This window comes from Montipora foliosa, chromosome 5, assembly GCF_036669935.1.
Source record: "Montipora foliosa isolate CH-2021 chromosome 5, ASM3666993v2, whole genome shotgun sequence".
Lineage (NCBI taxonomy): Eukaryota > Metazoa > Cnidaria > Anthozoa > Scleractinia > Acroporidae > Montipora > Montipora foliosa.
In genome coordinates this window covers 7,228,105-7,243,104 of record NC_090873.1, presented here as the reverse complement: position 1 = coordinate 7,243,104, position 15,000 = coordinate 7,228,105, and the positions used below count along the sequence as shown (strand labels likewise).

General features: G+C 37.0%; 2 protein-coding genes across 2 annotated transcripts in view; one reads left to right on the top strand and one right to left on the bottom strand.

Annotated features, from left to right (window-relative positions):
* The window catches only part of LOC138003517 (tetratricopeptide repeat protein 38-like), a 21,034-nt gene extending 12,248 nt beyond the window's left edge, over positions 1-8,786 (bottom strand). The window contains exons 1-7 of the mRNA XM_068849624.1: positions 8,525-8,786; positions 6,794-6,871; positions 5,654-5,735; positions 4,039-4,210; positions 2,640-2,813; positions 916-991; positions 273-392 (exon numbers count right to left, since the gene is read on the bottom strand). Of these exons, the coding sequence (XP_068705725.1) occupies positions 273-392; positions 916-991; positions 2,640-2,813; positions 4,039-4,210; positions 5,654-5,735; positions 6,794-6,871; positions 8,525-8,560 (738 nt within the window). The 5' untranslated portion in view covers positions 8,561-8,786. The remainder of the gene's footprint in view (positions 1-272; positions 393-915; positions 992-2,639; positions 2,814-4,038; positions 4,211-5,653; positions 5,736-6,793; positions 6,872-8,524) is intronic.
* A 51-nt stretch (positions 8,787-8,837) lies between these two features.
* Positions 8,838-15,000, top strand: part of LOC138003516 (uncharacterized) — a 20,666-nt gene continuing 14,503 nt past the window's right edge. Inside the window, exons 1-5 of the mRNA XM_068849623.1 lie at positions 8,838-8,942; positions 10,692-10,795; positions 12,374-12,454; positions 13,112-13,403; positions 14,445-14,500. Of these exons, the coding sequence (XP_068705724.1) occupies positions 10,714-10,795; positions 12,374-12,454; positions 13,112-13,403; positions 14,445-14,500 (511 nt within the window). The 5' untranslated portion in view covers positions 8,838-8,942; positions 10,692-10,713. The remainder of the gene's footprint in view (positions 8,943-10,691; positions 10,796-12,373; positions 12,455-13,111; positions 13,404-14,444; positions 14,501-15,000) is intronic.

The following is a 15,000-nucleotide window of genomic DNA, read 5'->3' as shown; positions in this document are numbered from 1 at the left end:
GGCGATGACGATGGTGGTGGTGGTGGTCGTGGTGATGTTGACGAGGGCGATGAAGACGTCGTTAACGGCGATGGTGATGACGATGACGATGAATGATGAGCTTAAGCCGAACGAGCATTTACTCCGAGTCACTGCATTAACTATGTTCACAGGATACCCAAAGGCCGTCCTGATCATTTCAAGTAACACAAAAGGAAATTCTGCTCAACTCTTCCGTACGGTGCAATCCAGTTTAAATTTCTGCTAAGAGTGTATAAAAATTTGTCTCTTACCGTCCAGTCTCCGATTGTTTTGCTCAAAAACGAAATGCCATCATCCTGTCGTCCTTGCATCTCAAGCACGTGTGCCTCAGCATGCGTGCTCCAACAGTCCTTTGGATTCATTTCTAAACCCTAAACACATCACACACAGATTTGTTAAGGACCCAGTATAGGACAACTCGTACAAGTGCAAATGACATGTCATGGTACAGTAAAATGTATGAATATATACTCAACAGAATAACCTGTGTCTGATTGATCAATAGGTTATGGGGCGCAAAAAGATTATACATGTAGAGTGCAATACAGAAATTGCTGTCATTGAAACACAGCAATGAAGTAATTTTGTTCAGCAGATAGTACATGAAAAACGTATGAACTTGCTCGAATCGTGACGTATTGAAAGTTCTCAAATTGCACTCGCCTACGGCCATAAATCTCGCAAAATGCGCGGTTTTGTCCAAAACTTCTTAAAATTTGTTGTTCATCAAAAATTTAAGCTTTTCTTCGTCTGGGCCATTCATTAAAATTGTTCATTAACGGGTACCTTTCTTTTTTTCTTTGCAATACAACTGTTTTAAGCCTTAAAACAGCTCGGAAAGGGGCCAACAACAAAAGAAATAGGAAATAGCCGTGTAGTAAAGTTCTCAAGCACCTTTAAAGCGTGACTCTCGGCTTCCTTGTAAAATCCTGTTTCGACCAATCCAAATGCATACATTCCTTGAAGATAACTAGAGAAATAATAATCATCTCGTACTGTCAATGCTGAAGCACCAATAAACCATTTTGGTTCCTGAAATGATTTCTGAAAATTCTCAAGACCAAACATACATTGCTTAAGCTTCACGATTCATGTTAAATTGATTGTCCACCTGGGGCCCGTTTCTCGAAAGTCCCGAAAACCTTTCGGGACCGAAAAGCCATCTGTGAAATTGCCTACCGCTTGTTTTGGAAAGCCGATCTTTTAACATGCTTTCAAGGTAACAAAAAGAAAATTAACTGTGAAGTTGGACGAATTAAATGCTCTCCGTTCTTGAGTTACAAAAGGAATCGTGAGACCCGAAAATGGCCCGTAAAGTTTCGGGACTTTCGAGAAACGGCCCCCAGGCTGGCCCGTGTTACTTGAAGAATGGTTAGTTCTAACCAGCGTTAAATACCATGGAAACCTATAGGTTTGGATAGCTCTTAACCAACGGCTAGTGCTAACCAGTCTTCGAGCAACCATCCCGTGGCTGCTTTGTAAACAGTTAAATGTGAGCGGTAATCTACCTAATTTTTAGGACCATGTACACAATCCCAATGAACAAAAATTAAGAAGCAAACTATTGAACTTTGGTTCATATTGTATCCAACTTAACGCACTTCCCAATTACCTAATGAGAACACTAATAAGACAAAGGCAATTGATTTAGAGTAAAAAACAATAGGAAGTAGAATCAAAACTTTAATAAAGTGCCTTAAATTAATTTTTATTTTCTCCTGTACATCACTGGCCAACTGGCAATGGTCGTCTTCAAATAATAGGCTGATTTAGCAACAGAACGGGAACGTCAGTGGCGACCTCGCGCGCAGCAAAACTACCAATGAGAATTTAGAATAGAGAAGAAAAGAGTGGAGACTATTCTATTCTGAATTCTCATTGGTGTTTTTTCTGCACTCGCCGTCGCCACTGACGTTCCCGTTCTGTTGCTAAATCAGCCTAATATTAGGGAGTTTAAGATCTACGTCGCGACGGCAACGAAAACGTCACAAATTTTGCATATTTAATGAGCAAAAACAACAGCTTTGCACGCTGTGCACGTGTGCACGTGCATTTTTCATTTTTGTACATTTCTTTCATGTTTTCGGCAAATCTACGACGTGAAATGACCAATTCTCAAGTTTTACGGTGAACGTGAACAAAAAACAGCGAATTTGAATTTTCTGTCGTAGATTCAATACCGCACCTCCTAATTCAGTTCCTGGAGAGTTTACTAGTTTTTAGAAGTTAGACAAGCCGACGGGCCACATAAGGACGAAAAAGATTAATAAACCTGAACTTTCAATTTTAAATGACGATTTCGTTACCGTTGCGTCGCAGATCTAAAACTCCGTATAGATTTCCCATTTTACATCATACATGTACATGAAGGAGCTAATGTTTCTTAGCAATGATAAAGCATGAGGAATATGCTCTCTGTAAGTACAAGTTGAAAAAATTAATAATAATATATTAGTTTAACCTTTAGCATTTAACCTTTAATGTAAGCCAAATATAATAACTTATCACATTTTTATACCTACATCATGTACAATTTTTAAACTGATTAAGAAAAGACAAAAGCTCAGAGCAACTGGATACTTATTCGCTTGGCTTGCAGCTTGGCTGTTAATACTTACCTATAAAGTGGCATATTTTCTTTCCAGTGTGGAAGTACACGGGCGATAGAATCTCTGCCCTGGGCTTGGTATCCCAGGTAAAAGTACGAGTCATGAGCCATTTTCAGTGCAAACATATCTGTTGGGTACTCCATCAATATTTCTTCCAATGTCAGACAAGCTGGAGCAGTGTTTCTGTTCAATTAAAGTTGAAAAAATAGAAACCAAAACAAAACTAATAATTAAAAGCTTTATAGAAATTTGGTCGTTTGAACTAAGTTGGTAAAAGAAAATATTATTGACCTGTCTGCAGGGAGATTAATAATGGTATTAGGACTGAGTGGAGTCCAATTTGGTCTGTAATTATACAAGTGATTAACAAAATCGGATGACCGCGTAGCAGGAGTCCAGTTTGTTTAATCACGTGTATGATAACAGACCGAACTGGAGGACACAAAGTCCTGTTACCAATTAATCATAACCATTACAATTTCCGAGAGAACCAAAATTCATGTATTCCTTTTTCACTGTCTAATGTTCCAAATTTGTCCATTTTGGAAGATCCCCAGTTTGGTAGGGTAAGTTGTTGTTGTTATAATGGTTATTATGATAAATTGTGTGATTGGTGGATTAATGCACTTAAATTAATATAATTGACTGATGTAACTGTCCGATTTCAGGTATCCGATTACAGCCAACTGTCCCATTTCACGTTCCCATTTCAACCCTAAACAAATATTAGTGAAAAGCAAAGCAGCCCCGGTTGTCCAGTAAATAAAATCGGTTAAGTCTCCCTCACAGGATTGTTTGTGCAAATTTATGTTCTGTTAGTATTGGGGACCCTTCATCACTTCGTGCTCCACACAACTGTAAGAATGCCACAAACACAGCACTTCAGAAGCTAACGCCTTTAATTGAAGACAGCTTGATTAAGATTTTGGATATTGATCTGTTTACGACACACAATGAATCAGGCTAAACCTTGATAAAATACTCCTTTCCTGGGCGCCCCCATCTTGAATAATTTTATTGTGACATGTTACGGTTGCCCTTTAATAATTATTGTTTTCAAACAAAGAGATTTTGTTTTGAAACAATTTAGCAAACCATGACTTGTCACAATAAAGTTATTCAAAATGGTGGCAACCGGGAAATTTGAAAACCAAAACAAGCATTTTTGAAATTCCTTTCAGATACAAACACTTTTATTAGAAAAAGGTTGAACAATAATTTATATTGTAAACATAATGTTCTGTGGTTATTTTTTTGTTTAAGTGGAGATTACCTTAAGTTTAATTACATTTTTACATAACTAGGCTGGCCTACCTAAGCCACTTTCCCTGCCAAATCTCTCTTTAAAAATATTAAACACATGCATGTGCCAAAAAAGGTAGATTACTGAATAGATGGGTCTTCATACCCTTCTGCCCACTGTTTCACAGCTTTCACATGCAGTTTCTCTCGGCTGGAGATGTTGCTTTTGGCAGCTAATGACTCCAGCTTTTCCATTCCTTGTTTTAAGTCTTGATCCACATGAATACCCATTCCAGATGATATCAGATCCAGCCCACAAGACAGAACATGACCCATCACTGAAATGCAACCACTTTCTTCAAAATTAAATTCTAACTTCAAGGGTGGGGACGGCTAACGGCTACCTAGGTTTGTAAGATGTGCAGAAAACTTGACTTCATCTTTAATACAAGACTACACTTGAGCAAGGACTTACATTGTGTTTCCAAAAATTTCTTGTCAAAATCATAACCAAATCAGAAGGGTGACAGCCAACAGTCATTGCAGTATTCATGTTTATCCAGTGGATTCTTGTCCATGTAAATAAATTCTGATTCAGTTCAGATGTTAGAACCCAGAAAAAAATGTTGTACCGGTACGTATATAATAACGATGATGATAATGATGATGGCAATTACGACAAGGATGATGACGATAAGGATGATGATACTATAATAATAATAATGATGATAATGATAATGATAATGATAATGATTATGATAATAATAATAATAATAATAATAATAATGATGATGGTGATAATAATATGAATAATGATTAATAATAATTATAACAATAAGGATCATGATAATAATAATAAGAAGAAGAAGAAGAAGAAGAAGAAGAATCATGGAGGACCTGTATTGGATTTACACTCATTATGGTCAGCCACGGGCGAGCTGAATTTATACAGACCTTACAGTGAGTCACATTGTACTTGCAGCTGCACCAGTACCCAATAGCAAAGAATGGAGTTAAAGGTTATGTTCGATTGAGGGCACCCTTTTAGTTGGTTAGAATGCTCGCAAGTGGTAGATGTTGTTTTTGCTGCGAAACACATATAAGACGCCATATTGGAAGAGCATAGGATAATGTCCGGGCCGGGTGACCAATGATGGGGTGGGGGGCGGGAAAGAGACGGCATGTGTTTCCCCACTTGTCCCAGATCTTACGACTTCCACCAAACAATAATTTTTATGGCGACCAAAACACAAATAGCCGCCTTCAAGCATGCTATTAGTTGGTTAGAATGGTAATGTTTTTCTGAGTTCTTTTAATAAATTTGGGAAAGGAAGCATTTGTTTTGGTCAACTTTTTCAAGCAGACCCGAACTTGCTGTTGAAATTGAAGAAAATGATAGGAAGCATCAGCAGTGGTATTGCAGGCTTTGAACATAAACTGGTTGAATGGACAATTGGCGCTGCCTGCAACCATCACTGCAATCAATACAGGGAAATCTGGTTATGATTAATCCACGGCATTACAGTATATTCCAAGGGTGAGGGTTACCCTAACTGAGACCTAATCGCCCCTAAACCCCCACCCCCCAACATCTTATTACCTACCCCTCACCCCACCCCCAGAATAGACATGGCATTATTTCACATTTAAAACAACTGTTAAAGCATTTGTAACTAAAAAGGATCGAGAAAATGAAGTGCTCTACTGACTGAACTGAAACAGGCTGTACTGTAGTTTATAATTATGTTCGATGCTTGTGACAAAAGACCGAAGGCTCTTACCAAAATTTGGATCTGCTGCGATCATCTTCGAAACAGAACTTTCAATGCCCTCTACGCTTGGGTCATCGTACCAACCTGTATACTACAGAGTAAAATATATACCGGTATCTTCACACTTCTCAGAAAGTTTTATTCTTCACCATACAGAATAATTTGAAGACCTATGAGTGTTCTTTAAATGCTCTTACTATTAGGTAAAATTAACTCCACTTAGTGTTACAGTCGTAGAATGATTGGATATTGTTGTTCCAGTGCCATGAAAAGTTCCATGGCACTGGAATAGATCGATCACCTGTTGTACATGTGTCTGGTTTTAATTCATTTGTTCGATGTTCATACGGGAGGAGAGACTGAGAGACCTTAAGATACCCCAAATCGTTGTACGAGTAACGGGTAGTGCAATGTTTTTTTTCATTTTGCAACGACATCATTGATCTTACCCGGTAGACCCAGCCCCATTCCCAGGGTAGACACCAGTTTACCAGTAGAAGAATTACAAGTAGGTACAGAGAAGACATTGTGATCAACGATTAAGTTTTTATAATGACATTTTAAGTACAAACATTCGTAAGGAAGGATTTTGGATATATTTGATAGACTTTTTTTAAACAATTCAGTAAACTTATTTCTATGCTACATGCATGAACATTCTACCGGTATACCGGTATACGTGTATCTTAAGATCTCTAATAGGGACTTAAAGATCTACATCAGCGACATCTCGTAATGAAAAGTGTTACAGTTAAAATATAACTTTGCACTATTGCAAGGTTTTTGTGATAATTCCATGTCGTTCACATCATACAATGTGGGTGAAAAATATCCTAAAATAAATTAGGTATGATTGGTTTCAGAGAAAAATAAAGAATGAATTAGGATCACATTTCTGTGCTTCATTGTCGTCAAAAGCTAAAATTTGGTGATTTCACACCATTTTTATGCAGAGTACCACAAAAAATAATGGGTGCAAAAATGCATGCTGCAAGTTTTCTTATTTTAACCAATGAAATTATTAAATGCTTGATGGAAATTAAATTGAAATGAAATTATTGTTTTGTGGTATAATAATATTGTTGTTGCTTTATACAGCCATCATCATTTCTTACACTTTTTAAGTAAAGCCATGTTGATAAAACAAACCTGTGTTATAGTGGCATCATACATTTTGGCCGCCTCATTACTTGTTGTTGTCAAAGGCAGCCCTTGACTTCTCCAAGCCTTAAAAAATGCGAGGTTTGTCATATTGTCATTTGGATGTAACATACAATAACAATACTATAACTAACATACTATATCCCACATTCATTTCACACATTTTCAAGGAACTATATAATCTGTATATGGATCATCCAACAAGAAAATGTGTTACATTTACCAGGTATATTCTCAACAGAATATCTTGTTTCTGATTGATCACTGGTAAATGCGTTAATTAAGAGGTGATTAATACATGGAATGCAATAAAGGTTATTGAGTGCAATTTGGAAGTTGCTATGAAAACACAGTGATGGAGTAATTTTATTGAGTACATAACACGTAAATAAAAAGTTGTATGAATTCGTGATTTATGGGGTTAATTATCATTTTCTGAAAATTCTGAAAATTGCACATGATTTTGGCACTATCACTGAAAAGTGATTAGCAGGCTCAGGCAAAACTCTTCGTGAAGTAAAAGAAAGTTATCTGGAGCGGATTCCTAGCCACCTTCACATTTGGAAAAGTTTAAGGTGGCCCTGAGTCTGCTCCAGAGAATTTTTTTTTTGGACCTTGCAAAGAGTTTATTTTAGCTTGCTAATCACTTTCCGACAATAAAAATTGGGGTCTCTGGGTTCATTTTTGAGATATAAGCATTTGAAGACAAAATATGTGGCATTTTTAGATGGATCTTTTGTTGCCATGTTGCCATGTTGCCAGTGGTTGACAATTGGTAAAATAACTTTGCTGTTATGTGAATCAGTTGGGTAGAATCAATCCGTCTTATAGTACAGTTTGTTGAAAGTTGACCCCTTAAGGACGGTGCCTACTAGGTCAAAGGTATTTTTGCACGGTTTAATGAATATGCAGAAAAAGCAGATCTTAACAAGTGTTATTGAAATCCAAAAAGAAACCTGGAGGTTATCATGCATTTTTCGAAGATATTTGTAAAAAGTTTTAAAATACAAAGCAATGTATGGCATTCTTTTCCAAATTGAAGCTCAATTATCTCTGAAAAATGCATGGTTACCCCCAATTTTCGTTTTGGATACCAAGATCACTTGCTAAGTTCTGCTTTCTCCGCATGGTTTTGAACCGCGCAAATATCGCTGTATTAATAAGCACCAGCAATAGGAAAATCCGAGTATCTTGAGATGCGCAGAACGTATGCGCAATAACAATAGTAGGCATAGTAATTTAGGCGATTATAAGCAGCAAAATGCATCTCAAAAAATGGATCGTAATGATTTGGACATTGTAAAGAACATGATTTATTCACTCCAAGGACACAGTAACCTGCAAATAGTTTACGATGGCTCAAAGCTTTTACTGTTTAAGTTTTTCATAGGACGGCAGTTGTAATTAAGCGTAGCTTAACTGAATTATGCATGATTGACTGCAATAACTCAGCTTTTCGATTTAACAGTTTGGTCAAGAAACTCCTTTTGCAGCCAAGCTGAGGCGTGAGCATCGGGTTGAAAAATGAATCTTTTAAGGCAAAAATCAAGCCTCAGGTGAAAAAAATGAAAATCATTTGATGGCTCAACGAGATATGGTATGTTATCGGACGCGGCGCTAACTTAAGCTTAATTATTAATAGCAAAATCCGCAATCTCTTCATTGGTAATCTTTATGGTAAACATGTTTGCTCCACAAAAATGATATAAAACCACTTACGTCAAGATCTCTCCAGTGTGTATGTAAATATGACATCTTTTATAGTCCGTATCAGTATCAACCTGATGTCTGATCAACCTCTAAAATTGCACCGGGAGACTTTTGATCCGCTTGACGGAAATTTAATGGAAGCTCTTAAAAATTCGAGGCACATAAACAATAGGGGCATTTCATATTCAATTCAATATTAAAGACAATTGAATTCTTTGGGGGAAAAAAGAACAAAATTGTTGTGTGTACCCACCTGGAGTCACGTGGAGTAAGTATGGACAGTCACCCACGTTGACCAGTGGTCACCTTCTAAATTCCTTTGTTATGTGTGTCAAATATCGCGAAGTGTGACATAACATCTGTTCATGAGCAGATCACAATTTTCCTCACATAAAATCACGGAAAAGAGAAGTTTCTTCTTCAAAAGGTAAACTAAGTAAGTCTTTGGCATTTTTTAAGTTGGGAAACGTGTTGCTACACCTTTATAGCTTGTGAATTTCATATTGGACCTATAGCTATTTTAATCGAGTGCTGTACATGGATAATTTGCATTTTTGCCAAAAACTTTGTAAATTTAACCCTTTACCATGAAACCTCTCCAAACGTCAGAGAGGCAACTTAGAATAAGCGAATTTTCATGCTTTAATCGGTGTAATGACTATTAGTAACTTGCTGTTCTCAGGTGAAGCGACTCCGAAACTAAATCTTAGCTTGGACAAGCGGAAAAAGCTGTACTGTGAGATCTGACTTGTGTGAATTTCAGCCATATTTGGTCTAAAAATCTGTTTTCTTGATAACCCTCCGAAAACCGTTTCTCCTTTTCCAAACGATATACAGTGTACAGTTGAAGATTATTTCTTTATGATCAGTAAATTGTGGCTGTCGGGACATCGTGGCATCGATCAATCGTTATGGGGTCGACATCTTTTCTTATTAAATTTCACTCTCGTCATTTATTGTTCAACGGTTTCTGACTAGTAGTTTCATTCCACCATGGTTTTTCCATTGTCGGTTTGCAACCAGTCTCGAGAGACAATTTTGTGCTTAATGTGAAAATTATGGCGCATACATGTTGCATTTTGGTAGTCTTGGAATTTCATCCACAAAAAAAATTAATGATGAAAACCACCTATTCGCTAATTCTCGGCTGAATCGAAAACATTTCCCAAAAACTGGAGATAACGACACTGGTTACAGTGTACCAGCCATTAAGATATATTTTTGTCTTTCATTGTTAAAAAGTTTTATTCATAAATTTTATATGATTGAAACAGATACCTACATTGTACCATGTATTGTCAGCTGTCTGTCCCTACTTAACTGCCTACACAATTTAATTTGCATTTTTTCCTGTTGTCTGTCCAATAATGAACATAAATCCAGTTTTATCGTTTATATAGTACACATGTCTACCCTCGGATTTAGCCACAACAAAGCTCAGCAGAATTCAGACATTATTTCACATTTCAACTTTATCAAAACATTTTGATAGGTATTTCATCACTTGTTTCAAATAAATTTTAGGTAATTAAGTTAAGAAAAGATATCAGGCCATTTCACAGTTTATTATTTCTGGAGACAAGTAATTATCCACCTAAAATGAAGTTTAATATAGAGTTCATGTAGTTTCTTAGTTTTAAAGATCGGAGCTTTAGATTGTCTCAAGAATGCCTGAATCTGGCAAGGTCTACTGTAGTATTAGGTCTTACAGAGAGTACTGTTTTTAGATCTAGTAAATACAACCCCTCATGATCACTAGATCTGTACAAGACTGATGTTTTAAGATTAATGGAGGAATCATCAATAAGTTATTGGATCTTGTAAGATCTGTGTTAGACTAAGTGTTTTGCAACATCTATTTTAGCAAGAATGATTTCAGATATTTTAAGATCCTGTAATATGAAAAGAGGAACTCATAACAATCTTATGACAAAATAATAATAATAATAATAATAATAATAATAATAATGATAATAATAATAGTAATAATAATAATAATAATAATGATAATGATAATAATAATAATAATTATTATTATTATTATTATTATTATTATTATCATTATCATTATCATTATTATTAATAGGCTAATAATTATCTGGGGATAGGGTTGTTCTCTTTTCTCAGCTGGAGTGTTAATAATAATTTGTAATAAATTATACTTTTTTAAACATAGCTAACAGGTGCTTAATCAAGAGATGGAGATTCCCATAACCCAAGTTGATGACAGCATTTCTAATATGGAGCTTGAAAGGGCTCCACTGCTGAAGAGCCAAGAAGGTATGTGTGGTATTGATTAATGAGAATTTTATTACATAAAGCTCATTTGTACAAATCTATACGCTTTATTTTCACATGTGAAAAAACCCTAATACAGGCAATTAGAATGGCATACAGCTCTTTCACGTGTGGAAGTATAACCAGCCAACGATAGCGTTAAGGGCTTTCGCGGTGGCCTCATGGTTAGTGCGCTTGACTCCGGATCGAGTGGTCGGGGTTCTGGTCCTGGCCAGGGACATTGTGTTGTGTTCTTGGGCAAGACACTTTACTCTGACGGTGCCTCTCTCCACCCAGGTGTATAAATGGGTACCAGCGAAAATGCTGGGGGTAACCCTGTGATGGACTAGCATCCCGTCCAGGGGGGAGTAGAAATACTCCTAGTCGCTTCATGCTACGGAAACCGGAGATAAGTGTCGGCCTGATGGGCCTTCCTAGGCTCGTAACAGAGACTTTACCTTTACCTTTAACTCGTGAATAAAACCCCATACGCTGCACTTTCTACAGATGTACATGACATAAACTATATTTCCTCTACCTCTGGGCCCTGGACACATTGAATTCTGCATACAACCAGACATAAAGGAGCTATAAAATCAAGCAAAATAATGTAATTTCATGACACTGGTCAAAAATGCCCAAATGTACATGTAGAATGAGACATTGCAATAACCACTTTAAAACTTAAAACTTTTGAACAACCTAGAAAAGAAATACAGCAAAAGGAAAGAGAATTATGGATGGACACAAATGGACAAGATTGAAATGGATTGCATAGGGGTAATCTTGAAAGAATTTGGCCCAACGTTTTTCAAGTTTATGGCAAATGGCCTAGATACTGTAATGGTTGTTTTTTTCTCAGAATGATTGTTTCGCGTATAAATGACAAAGGAGACTGCATGGACCTAGACTTCAAAGGTCATGTAATCCGACCCGCCAAAAATGCTAGTTTTTTCATGTGATTGTAATGTTAGGATGCAATTTAGTTCCTGTTCTGCTGCGATTGTATGTATTTTTAAATGTCTGGACTGGCTTGGACAAACATAAGTTTTTAATTAAGTTTATAAATTTCTTCTACATTGATTTCGATCAGAGTATTCAATTATTATGGGATTATTGTTATTTTACTACTTTGGATAGCTTCAGATTATTTTCTTCAAATAAATCCTGAAAATGCAAGCTGTCCTGTTTAACTTTGTTGACTCAGCGGCACAATGATCTTGTTTGTGATGTACCCATTACGATAATTTTATCAGTATAAGAAATGATTCCATATTACCTTTTTCGAGTTTTAAACACCCTAAAATAGCGTGACATAGCCCCTTTAACAGCGGGCAGCTGTGTCAACTGTTACTAGTTTAATCTGCATATTTTTCCTCCATGGAATACTACAGTTGTTTAACTTAGGAAAGTGAAGTGAATTGAAGCAAAACAAGTGGAAAGTAAAGTAAAAATTAATGAAATGCACTGAAGGGAAAGAAAGTGAAGAAAACTATGGCAACCACTCTTACAAACTGTACATGTAGCAAAGTGTCCTTCATTTTGTAAATATATTTTTATTTTCAATTCCTCTCTCTTAAGCTTTTTCGATGGATGTTCATGATGACGATATTTACAAAATTGATGTCAGACAAGGTGAAAATGGAAAATCAGCAAAAAAGGGTATGTTTAAGGGTTCTTCAACTTGAGTTCACATTCCAGTCTTATTTTGACTTGTAACTTCACAAAATAGTGTACAGCTGTGTGTATGATTGCTGTACAAGTCGCGACGTGTGCAAGTCTCCCAGTCTATACTGTATAATTTATAATTATATATATACATCAGTTTACCATATGTGATAGAGACAGGCAGTGAAAGGCCAACGATGTGTGCATTTATTTGGTTACTGTTAACCCAGAGTGAGGTCTTGAATATGGCAAAAATCTGAAACTGAGGACTGGCCTATCGACCTGGTAAATATGACAGCAATCATAACAGCAAGGCCAAGGTTAATAAATTGTTTATTATGTGGTTTTATAGTAGAATGATTTATCAGGGAAAGGTTCTTAGTTTTCCTTGCTTTGACAACAGTAGCCTGTCCTCATGTCTTTCAAGACACCGAGTGCTGATCTGCATGTCTTTCCAGTTTCACAGATCAGTGGGTAGTGACGAAAATCGTTGCAAAAATGAAGTATGCATGAACTGCACTAGTTGCCATTCACCATCAGAGAAAGCCTGTCATAGACCAGTGTTTCAACCTATAATGTTTCACTCACCATAATGGTGCTCCATTTCAATTTTGCTAACCAGGTAGGGGGGATGGTATATCTTAATTTCAGATCATAGAGGTCAAATACCACATCATCAAAAGAAAGACTTGTATGCAAAGCTTGATGTCATCTTGGTGTCTGGGCTGCACCAACATTTTGAATTTTGTCCAGGGCACTCTATTAGTCGGTTAGAGATGGTCAACTTCCTAACCAGTTTAGTTCAGCGTCATTTAGAAGACTGCCCTGAGCTGCAAAAAATTTTGGATCTTCGAGATACAGTTCTCACCGGGCGTCTTAAGCGAGCTTTTCCTGGGGTTGAGTTTAAGAGGAAACAGATTAAAGAAGATCACTACAGAAAAGTGTATCCTTTGAAAAGAGTCTTTTAGTTCAAGTATGTGGAAAGTTATTCCCTGGGAGTAGAGGCCCTCCGTTCTTCCAAGGAAGGTCAAAGGGTCTCTGCTTGCATTGTGTACAAAAGTTACTGAGTAGGAATAGTTCATTAGATACGAGTCAGATTTACGAGTGGGTTTAAAAGCTAAACAGCTCTACAACTAGACAACAATAATTAATTTTGTTTCCACAATAGACCATTTTCGAATTCTCACGGCTGGACTGGATCTAGCGTGAAATGGAGACTAATGTGGGCAAAATTAATTAATTTGCATTTGAAAAGATTTGCCCGCATTAGCCTCCATTTCATGCTAGATCCAGTCCAACCGTTAGAATACGAAACTGGCCTATTGAACACATTGAACACTATTTTTTGGCTTGTCCTGCAAATAGGTGGTTTTCACGTGCCGTCATTGCCGCCATGTTGGCGGGCGAAAACAAAAGATATCTCATTAGCTTCTTTTGTTCGTCCACCAGCAATACCATTGTCACCTCAGTCTCTCTGCGAAACGTGGCTGGACAAGTTCTACACAATAAAACTAAAGGCACTCGTAAAGTAACCAACAGGAAAGATTAAGGCGTCTTTCAAAGCACAGTGCGGGAAGTGCGTGCAGGAACAAGGCAAATATCTCATTCATGATGATTATCAGAGATCAGAAATGGCTAAACTTCAGAATACCCGGCCACTTATTTGCATTTCATTGAATAAGAATAGGCTCTATTGTATTAAGTCTCGTTCTTCAAAAGATGCCGCATAGGGGAAACAATAGTGGTTAGCTGTGGTCGGGTATTCTGAAGTTGCTCCTCCGCATAACCACAAATTTTACCCTTTCATGAAGTTGGTTTGAGGATCAGTGACGTCAAAGAAATGTACCACAATGTAAAATGCACGTGCAGGGTGTCTCACCCTCGTCGACGTGCCGCACGTGTGTTTACGTTGTGGTACATTCTTATGACGTCATTCACTACGGCTTTGTGAGCTTTAGTTCCTTGACCATGAGATACATTGTAGATGGATGTACGTTAACATCAGAAGAAAACGCAATACAACTCCAGGCCACACTTCAGGTAATTGAAAAAAAAATTTGCTCTTTTTTCTCAGTCTGTTTCTAGAGAAAAGTACTGAGATAGTTTTAAAACTTCGTTTTCCCTTGCCTGTTTAAACGTGTAAATGTCGGCTGATGTTATCTTTTTGAGAATTAGCCTTATAATCCTTGTCAGGCTTCTCAACACAAAGATGCAAGAAGTAATATATCAAAAACGAGTGCGACTGCTTCATCGGGTTATCCAGACACCGAGAAACAGATGAAAGCACGAGGCCGAAGGCCGAGTGCTTTTATTATTATACATTAGTGTCACCAGCTCGATTTTGATTGGCTATAAGCACGCAGCTAATTCTTGCTTGCTCTGTTTCTCTTACGTCATACCTACAGACAACAGTTTTATGCATGCCTTCGGCTTCGGCAGATAATAAAGAATAATAAAAAAATACTTTGATCTTGATAATTATCGCTATCATGCTCAACCTCATGCAGTAATTGTTAATTGTTTCGAGGTGTCTGGATACC